The following is a 10611-nucleotide window of genomic DNA, read 5'->3' on the forward strand; positions in this document are numbered from 1 at the left end:
CACATTACTGCTTTATGCTTTGGAGTGTGCTTCTGTTTCGGATACAGGATACACTGACAACGTGTGTGTGCATATATATATATATATATACACCAGTATCTCACAGAAGTAGGTACACTTCTAAAAAATTTCAGTAAAATTGCCATTACTCTGATAATATTGAAGGAAATGAAATGAAATTTATACTGAATAAGATATATTACACATACAAATACGGAACACAAAACAATAAACATTTTCAAAGATATGAACGAAATATCAATTTTCAGATGTTACAAAACAAAAGCGAGGTCATTGACAGTGCCGCTGGACTGACTCCTGTGCAGGTGGCACATAAAAAACACCATTTCGAGTGTGGCTGTAGCCAGCACCGCCAGACTGGCCCTCATGCCGGTGGCACGTAAAATCACCCACTACACTCTCGGAGTGGTTGACGTTAAAAAGGGCATCCAGCTGTAGAAACTCTGCCAGATCAGATTGGAGCCTGGTGCAGCCATCTGGTTCACCAGTCCTCAGTCAAATCGTCCAACCCATGCTAGCATGGAAAGCGGACGTTATATATATATATATACACACACACACATATATATATATATATATATATATATTATATATATATATATTATATATATATATATATACACACACACATATATATATATATATTATATATATATATATATATATATATATATATATATATACACACACACACATATACCTGCAGGTGTGGCTGTGTGGTAAGAAGCCTGCTTCGCAACCACATGGTTCCAGGTTCAGTCCTACTGCATGGCACCTTGGGCAAGTGTCTTCTACTATAGCCTCGGGCCGACCAAAGCCTTGTGAGTGGATTTGGTAGACGGAAACTGAAAGAAGCCCGTCGTATATATGTATATATATGTATGTGCGTGTATGTTTGTGTGTCTGTGTTTGTCCCCCTAGCATTGCTTGACAACCGATGCTAATGTGTTTACATCGCCGTCACTAAGCGGTTCGGCAAAAGAAACCGATAGAATAAGTACTGGGCTTACAAAGAATAAGTCCTGGGGTCGATTTGCTCGACTAAAGGCAGTGCTCCAGCATGGCCACAGTCAAATGACTGAAACAAGTAAAAGAGTAAAAGAGTAAAGAGAATATCTATCAGATTGGAGCCTGGTGCAGCCATCTGGTTCGCCAGTCCTCAGTCAAATCTTCCAACTCCTTGCTAGCATGGAAAGCAGATGTTAAATGATGATAATGATGATAATAATGATGATGATGATGATATATATATTGAGTTGTCTGGAAAGTTTGTGCCGATTTTTAAAGGAAAGAAAAAGGTCAATAAATACACTTTTAATCAACTAAATATGAACCATTTTGTTGCACAATGCGTCTCCATCTTTCCTTTAACTTGAACATACCCTCTTCCCAGATTTGAGGTGGTTTCATGGCAAAGAATTCATCAAGGTATCTTTTTACGTCATCCAAGGAATTGAAATTTTTATCATTAAGACTATTCTGCAGAAACCTGAATAAGTGGAAATCCTAAGGAGCAATATCTGGTGAATATGGATGGTGGGGTAACACATCCCAGCTGAGCTGCTGCAGCAATTTTTGACTGGTTCCCAAATCATCAAGTGCCGAAAATGAACTTTCTTATTTTCGATTTTAAAGGGTTACAGAATTAACACAGGTTATAGGAACACAAACCTTCTCCCAGGAAAAGATAGCTTAAACTGTGCTCTAAATGGAGTTGTAGTCAAATCCTATTTTATGGACTCAACCATGTTCTAAAATAAGTCGAAAGGTAAGCTACTATAAATCAGCAAAAACTTTCCGGACAACCCAATATATATATATATATATATATGTATATATATATCCTTAAACTTTTATATTCATGAACTTTTCAAACCTATTACATAAACCTGTTACAGAAAATTAAACTACTTTTTATTGTATTTAATCTTGTTTTATTTTAACTTTTTCTTTTATTTTCCTCCTGCCAAGGTTGACTTTGCTTTCCATCCTTTCGGGATTGATAAAATAAGTACTAGACAATCAACTAGGCAATCAACTAGGCAGTCAACTAGGCAGTCAACTAGGCAGTCAACTAGGCAGTCAACTAGGCAGTCAACTAGGCAGTCAACTAGGCAGTCAACTAGGCAGTCAACTAGGCAGTCAACTAGGCAGTCAACTAGACAGTCAACTAGACAGTCAACTAGACAGTCAACTAGACAGTCAACTAGACAGTCAACTAGACAGTCAATAGACAGTCAATAGACAGTCAACTAGACAGTCAACTAGACAGTCAACTAGACAGTCAACTAGACAGTCAAATAGACAGTCAACTAGACAGTCAACTAGACAGTCAACTAGACAGTCAACTACAGTCAACTAGACAGTCAACTAGACAGTCAACTAGACGTTCAACTAGACAGTCAACTAGACAGTCAACTAGACAGTCAACTAGACAGTCAACTAGACAGTCAACTAGACAGTCAACTAGACAGTCAACTAGACAGTCAACTAGACAGTCAACTAGACAGTCAACTAGACAGTCAACTAGACAGTCAACTAGACAGTCAACTAGACAGTCAACTAGACAGTCAACTAGACAGTCAACTAGACAGTCAACTAGACAGTCAACTAGACAGTCAACTAGACAGTCAACTAGACAATCAACTAGACAATCAACTAGACAATCAACTAGACAATCAACTAGACAATCAACTAGACAATCAACTAGACAATCAACTAGACAATCAACTAGACAATCAACTAGACAATCAACTAGAAATCAAACTAGACAATCAACTAGACAATCAAACTAGACAATCAACTAGACAATCAACTAGACAATCAACTAGACAATCAACTAGACAATCAACTAGACAATCAACTAGACAATCAACTAGACAATCAACTAGACAATCAAACTAGACAATCAACTAGACAATCAACTAGACAATCAACTAGACAATCAACTAGACAATCAACTAGACAATCAACTAGACAATCACTAGACAATCAACTAGACAATCAACTAGACAATCAACTAGACAATCAACTAGACAATCAACTAGACAATCAACTAGACAATCAACTAGACAATCAACTAGACAATCAACTAGACAATCAACTAGACAATCAACTAGACAATCAAATAGACAATCAACTAGACAATCAACTAGACAATCAACAGACAATCAACTAGACAATCAACTAGACAATCAACTAGACAATCAACTAGACAATCAACTAGACAATCAACTAGACAATCAACTAGACAATCAACTAGACAATCAACTAGACAATCAACTAGACAATCAACTAGACAATCAACTAGACAATCAACTAGACAATCAACTAGACAATCAACTAGACAATCAACTAGACAATCAACTAGACAATCAATAGACAATCAACTAGACAATCAAATAGACAATCAACTAGACAATCAACTAGACAATCAACTAGACAATCAATCAACTAGACAATCAACTAGACAATCAACTAGACAATCAACTAGACAATCAACTAGACAATCAACTAGACAATCAACTAGACAATCACTAGACAATCAACTAGACAATCAACTAGACAATCAACTGACAATCAACTAGACAATCAACTAGACAATAAACTAGACAATCAACTAGACAATCAAACTAGACAATCAACTAGACAATCAACTAGACAATCAACTAGACAATCAACTAGACATCAACTAGACAATCAAACTAGACAATCAACTAGACATCAACTAGACAATCAACTAGACAATCAACTAGACAATCAACTAGACAATCACTAGACAATCAACTAGACAATCAACTAGACAATCAACTAGACAATCAAATAGACAATCAACTAGACAATCAACTAGACAATCACAACTAGACAATCAAACTAGACAATCAACTAGACAATCAACTAGACAATCAAACTAGACAATCAACTAGACAATCAACTAGACAATCAACTAGACAATCAACTAGACAATCAACTAGACAATCAACTAGACAATTCAACTAGACAATCAACTAGACAATCAACTAGACAATCAAACTAGACAATCAACTAGACAATCAAATAGACAATCAACTAGACAATCAACTAGACAATCAAACTAGACCAATCAACTAGACAATCAACTAGACAATCAACTAGACAATCAACTAGACAATCAACTAGACAATCAACTAGACAATCAACTAGACAATCAACTAGACAATCAACTACTAGACAATCCAACTAGACAATCAACTAGACAATCAACTAGACAATCAAACTAAGACAATCAACTAGACCAATACCAACAATAGACAAATCAAAATAGACAATCAACTAGACAAAAATAGACAACTAGACAATCAACAACTAGACAATCAACTAGACAATCAACTAGACAATCAACTAGAATCAACTCAACTAGACAATCAACTAGACAATCAACTAGACACTCAACTAGACAATCAACTAGACAATCAACTAGACAATCAACTAGACAATCAACTAGACAAAACTAGAACCATCAACTGACAATCAACTAGACAATCAATCAACTAGACAATCAACTAGGGACAAATCAACTAGACAATCAACTAGACAATCAACTAGACAATCAACTAGACAATTCAACTAGACAATCAACTAGACAATCAACTAGACAATCAACTAGAGCCTCTCTGACAAAAAATTTCAGGCTTTATGCCTAAAGCAGAAAGAATTATTAAAGAAATGATTATAATACAGACTGAAATAAAAAGGAGTTGTAACACTACTTACTAATGAAAAATATTTATTGGTATCAAACTCTATAAGAAGAACCGGTCGCTTGTAATGTCGGCTCATGGAAACACACTGGTTGTACAGACGTCCATTACTGAGTGAACCAATCAAATCGCTTATGCTTTTTCTTTCAACGCAGATGTCAGGGGTCAAAATGTAATCTCCAACCTGCAAATGAGAAATTTATTGAAGAGCTTTATAGCACAAACATTATACATACATATTACACATACATACACGTTATACATAAACATACATACATATCAGGGATGGTTGCCTTCCAAGCAATACATCCACGTTCAACTCCTATCCAATGCAAGCATTAGCTTTTATAGGCATAGAAATGGTTGTGTGGCTAGGAACCACAAGGTTTTGGGTTCAGTCTCAGTGCACAGCACCTTGGGTAAGTATTTCTTGTACTATAGCCCTAGGCAGACCAATACCTTGTGAGTGAATTTGGTACATGAAAACAATATGGAAGCCCATTGTGTGTGTGTGTGTGTGTGCAAATAAATATATATTTTATACACATTACATGCATGCAAACATACATACAGACATACATACATGTCAGTGGTGTAATGGTTAGTATGGTTGTCTTCCAAGCAATATAGCCAGGTTCAACTCTTAGCTAATGCAGGCATTAGCTTTTATAGGCATAGGCATGGCTAATGCTATGTTTCTGGTAAGGCAGCTGCGCAGCCAAATACAAACCTCTGTACTTAGCTTTTGTTGACTTGGAGAAAGCCTTTGACAGGGACCCACAGTCTCTTATCTGGTGGTCAATGTGGAAACTAGGGATAGATGAGTGGTTGGTGAGAGCAGTACAAGCCATGTACAGGGACACTGTCAGTAAGATGAGGGTTGGCAATTAGTACAGTGAAGAATTCAGGGTACAAGTAGGGGTTCACCAAGGATCAGTCCTCAGCCCCCTCTTGTTCATCAGAGTCCTCCAAGCAATAACAGAGAAATTTAAGACAGGCTGTCCCTGGGAGCTTCTCTATGCTGATGACCTCGCTCTTATAGCTGAATCTCTACCAGAACTAGAAAAGAAGTTCTAGGTATAGAAGTAAGGTCTAGAAATGAAGGGCCTTACAGTTAATCTAGCAAAAACCAAAGTCTTAGTAAGTAGGAAGGCAGACAAATCACAAATCCATTCAGGTAGATGGCCCTGCTCAATCTGTAGAAAAGCATAGCAGAAACTCCATAAGAAGTGCCCAGTGTAGGCTATGGACACATAAGAGTTGCAGCAATATCAGAGGAAGGTTAACAGCGAAAATAGCTTTTGTGCATGGAAGATGCAGAGGGGCAATAAACACCAAAAATGTACAGAAAATAGACACCATTAACTGCCAGTGGGGTAAGCTAGAGGTAGTAGATAGCTTCCGTTATCTAGGTGACCAGGTTAGTATTGGAGGTGAATGCTCTGAGAGCATAGCTGTGAAAATAAGAATAGGCTGGGCTGAGTTCAGAGAACTCCTACCTCTGCTAGCAACAAAGGGCTTCTCTCTCAAAGTGAAAGGCAGATTGTATGATACTTGTGTTCAAACAGCTCTGCTACATGGCAGTGAAATATGGGCTCCAACAGCTAGGGACATGTGTAGGCTTGAAAGAAATGAAGCCAGAATGCTTCACTGGATGTGCAATGTCAGTGTGCCTATATGATAGTTGGACATAAGAGGCATCAGATGTGGTATCTAAGAGAAACGACTGAGCTGGTATGGTGAGGTGATGTGATGTGATGTGTATGGACAAGGACAGCTGTATAAAGAAGTGCTAACCTTTTTTTGGATGGAACCTGTGGAACTTGTGGATGGAACCTGTGGTAGAGGTAGACCCAGAAAACAGGGGACGAGGTGGTGAAGCATGATCTTCAAACTTTGGACTTCATGGAAGCAATGACTAGGGACCAAGACTTTTGGTAATATGTCCTCCTCAAGAAGAGCTGTCAAGCCAAGTGTTTATGTCCTTGTAGCATAGCGGTTCAGCAAAAGATACTGATAGAATAAGTACTCATGGTCAATGCTGGTGTCACGTAACTGGCACCCATACCAGTGGCACATAAAAAGCACCTGTTGAGTGTTGAGCCTCACAGAGGCAATGATGAATGACCAAGGCCTTTGGCATAATGCCATGCTTGAAAAGAAGACCCATCCAGCCAAGTAAAATCACAGTTGTAGCAGATATTGGTGTTATGCAAATGGCACCCAAGTCAGTGGCACATAAAAGCACTCATTACACTCTCAGAGTGGTTGGCATTAGGAAGGGCATCCAACCATGGAAACCATGCCAAATATCAGACTGAAGTCTGGTGCAGTCTTCCAGTTTACCAGCCCTGGTCAAACTATCCAATCCATGCCAGCATGGACAATGAACATTAAATAATGATGATTATTTGTATATATATGAATGCAAATATAAATATATATATATATATTTAAAAAAGGAGATGTGGAACACGAGTTGTGATATATAAAAAAAGGAAATGAAGAAAATGCTGACAAAATAATTTAAGTAAGGGAGAGTGTATTTAATTAGGTGAAAGTTCTTTTTACCGGTTGCGCATTTGTTATGCTTATCAAAAGATATTTTTTAAGAGAGATAGAGTTCCTTTCTGATAGATTTTTTTCTCTTATCTGACTTTATGTTGGGTTTGCTGTCTCTTATATGTGAAAAAAGAGGCTCCAGAGTTGTTTAAGATTTGCTTGGTTTCGCACCTAAAATTTCTTGTGGACAATGGTCAATACAATTTTGATTGGTCATTATAAAGGGGTCATTTCTTACCCCACGTCCATAAGGAAGAAAAGAACCCTGGAAACCCTCACCACCAGAATTACATTAACGAATTTCCCCCTTCAATGAGACACTATACACAACAACTCAACAACTACTCGAATACCTTATTAACAAATAAAAGAGGATTCCACTACCAGGATAGACACAACAACATCCACACCACGAGGGGACAACAAGGTAATTTTCACTTTCTCAACTCTCACAATACACAACAAGCCCATACCACTCGATACAAGCACCCACGTAGGCCACTCATATCACCACAATCCAACATGACACAAAGAAACACACACCAACACCCGCAATACAGGAACACCCCATTCTATCCACAACCACGAACCCGAACCATATTTCACAACAAGGAATATAACAAACACACAGGACCTCTTAACACCAACAGACAACCCCTCTACCCCAACCATTTTTTAGACACAGCACACAGATACAGGCAAACAAGATAACACAGGACAGGGAAGAGAAACAGAAACTAATTAAAGTCATCAATTTAACCAATACAGAACCCAACCCCAACCTTCTCAACTTACTCTCCAAAGGTCTTAAATTCACCCCCCCCCCACGTCCAAACTACTACGAAATGAAGGAAGACATTACAGAATTTTGTAGAAAATTGCGACTTAGTGAGGAACTATTCGACCAGCACAATGAGGATGAGTCACTAGCTAGAAATAAAAGCAACTACACCCCACCAAAAGATAGAAATAAAATCCTAGACGAATTCTGTGAGCACATTACAAACTTCCCCTACCAACACTTACACAAACCAAAACCCAAACCAAACCTCAACAAGAAAGAGTGGGAAGAATTAAACAAATTAAAAAATGAAAGATCTATCACCATTAAAGAGGCCGATAAAGGAAGTGCAGTAGTTTTAATGGAGACAGAATACTATATCAACTTAGCACTCTCCACCTTGGAAAATGGAACATATTACGAAAAGGCTGAACACTACAATCAACAGAAAATTATGAGAAACTTAAAAACCCTGATCAACCCCCACAAAGAAGAACTCACTAACAAAGAATTCAACTTCATCACAAATTTCACTAGTAAAACCAGCCTCTTCTACGGTATTCCCAAAATTCATAAAAGCGAATTAATAAGTAAGGCATGCAAGGAAGCCACAAACTCTATAATCAATGTCCCCTCACGAAATGACCTCAAATTGAGACCTATAATAGCAGGTCCCGCTTGCGAAACCCACCGCCTTAGCAACTTCATTGATACCCTTCTCAAGCCCTTCCTCAAACACATTAAAAGCTACATAAGGGACGATCTAGATATGCTCAACCACCTCCCCAATACACTTCTTGCTGAACAAACCCTGCTAGTAACATTCGATGTAGTTAATCTTTACTCCAACATCCCCCACAACCTAGGAATAGAAGCTATCCAATTCTGGCAGGATAATTACTCCAACGAACTCCCACACTGCATCAAAAAGGAATTTATTTTAGAAGGACTCAAATTCATCTTAGAGAATAATTTCTTCACCTTCAACAACAAATTCTACAGACAGAAATCAGGGACGGCAATGGGAACGAAAACAGCTCCCACTTACGCCAACCTGGTCATGGGATACCTGGAAATCACCCTCTATAATAACGTTCTTAACCAATTTGGCACCACTCTCCACACACACATAGAGAAGACTGGAAGAGATATCTTGATGACTGCTTCATCCTTTGGCCCGAAACCATCGAGAAGCTTAAAGAATTTCACACCCTTATAAATGGGCTCAACACAAACATTATTTTCACAATGGAATACAGCCCTCAACAAATTCCCTTCCTCGACATCCTCATTAAAATTCACAACAAAAAAATAGAAACAGACGTATACTACAAGCCCACAGACTCCAAGCAATACCTCCCTTTCAATTCACCCTAGACACGTTAAAATTAACATTCCCTACAACTTAGCCAAAAGAATTTGCACTATAGTCTCCAATAAAACCACCCGTCTCTTACATCTACAAGAACTTAAGGACACATTAACAAGCAGGGATTACCCCATGTCACTAATTGACAATGGGATCCAACGTGCCCTAAAACTCAGCACACAGGAACTTAGACGCCCTAAACCTGTTACATCGAAACCCCATACTCTACCATACATCTCTACACACAACCCCCTCAACAATGAAGCTTTTGACACCATCCTCCAGAACATTCCTGTATTAAAAAAGGACCATAGAATGAACCAAATCCTCCTAACACACGAAATAATAAAGAGCAAAAGGCAACCCAAATCATTGAAAACCATCCTAACAAATGCCAAAGTACTGCCAACCACAACAACTAAACCCACAGTAAACAAATGCAATAGACCCAACTGTGGTATATGCATCAACCTAATAGAAGGTCCGGAATTCCGTTTTAAACAAGGACAACGTTTCACAGTAAAACACAACTTCACATGCGCATCAGAAAACCTAGTATATGTCTTAACTTGCTCGGGCTGTAATGAACACTACATAGGCCAAACTAAAAATAGCCTCTGCCAACGCATGACTGTCCACAGATCCCAAATAAAAATACAGGAATACAGAAAAATAGCACTTAGTGCACATATTGATACCTGTGCCGCACAACTTCATCCCAATTTTAGAATCTTTCCCCTCTACAAATTTAAAGACAATGCCACTCATACCCAGCGAATAACCATGGAATCCCACCTTATTAATAAATACAGACCACTTCTAAACACATCCCCCTAACACGAACCCACAACAAACACACTTACACCTGCACACACCCTACACACACTTTTACCCAGATATTAACACCATGACACACGCAAATATATGGTTCCACACATACACATAATTTGATACGGGTGCAAAACATCCAACACTATTTTTTGGAAATGACTGTAAATATTGACTTCACACAAACACGTTGCTTCCCGATACAGGCACAAGGCCAGCAGAACTATAAATATTGAAAATTGTACCCACACGCACACATATATACAGGTGCGCGCGCCCCAACATACATATAAACTCACACTCACACACGC

At 38.4% G+C, this 10611-nt stretch overlaps 1 protein-coding gene across 2 annotated transcripts in view; it reads right to left on the reverse strand.

The window, feature by feature from the left end:
- LOC115210617 (DNA repair endonuclease XPF) overlaps window positions 1-10611 on the reverse strand; it is a 61077-nt gene that overhangs the window by 12251 nt on the left and 38215 nt on the right. For both annotated transcript variants that reach the window (XM_036502612.1, XM_029779219.2), the window contains one exon: window positions 4774-4944. In XM_036502612.1, coding sequence (XP_036358505.1) covers window positions 4774-4944 — 171 coding nt within the window. The remainder of the gene's footprint in view (window positions 1-4773; window positions 4945-10611) is intronic.

This window comes from Octopus sinensis, linkage group LG4 (genome assembly GCF_006345805.1).
Source record: "Octopus sinensis linkage group LG4, ASM634580v1, whole genome shotgun sequence".
Classification (NCBI taxonomy): Eukaryota; Metazoa; Mollusca; class Cephalopoda; order Octopoda; family Octopodidae; genus Octopus; species Octopus sinensis.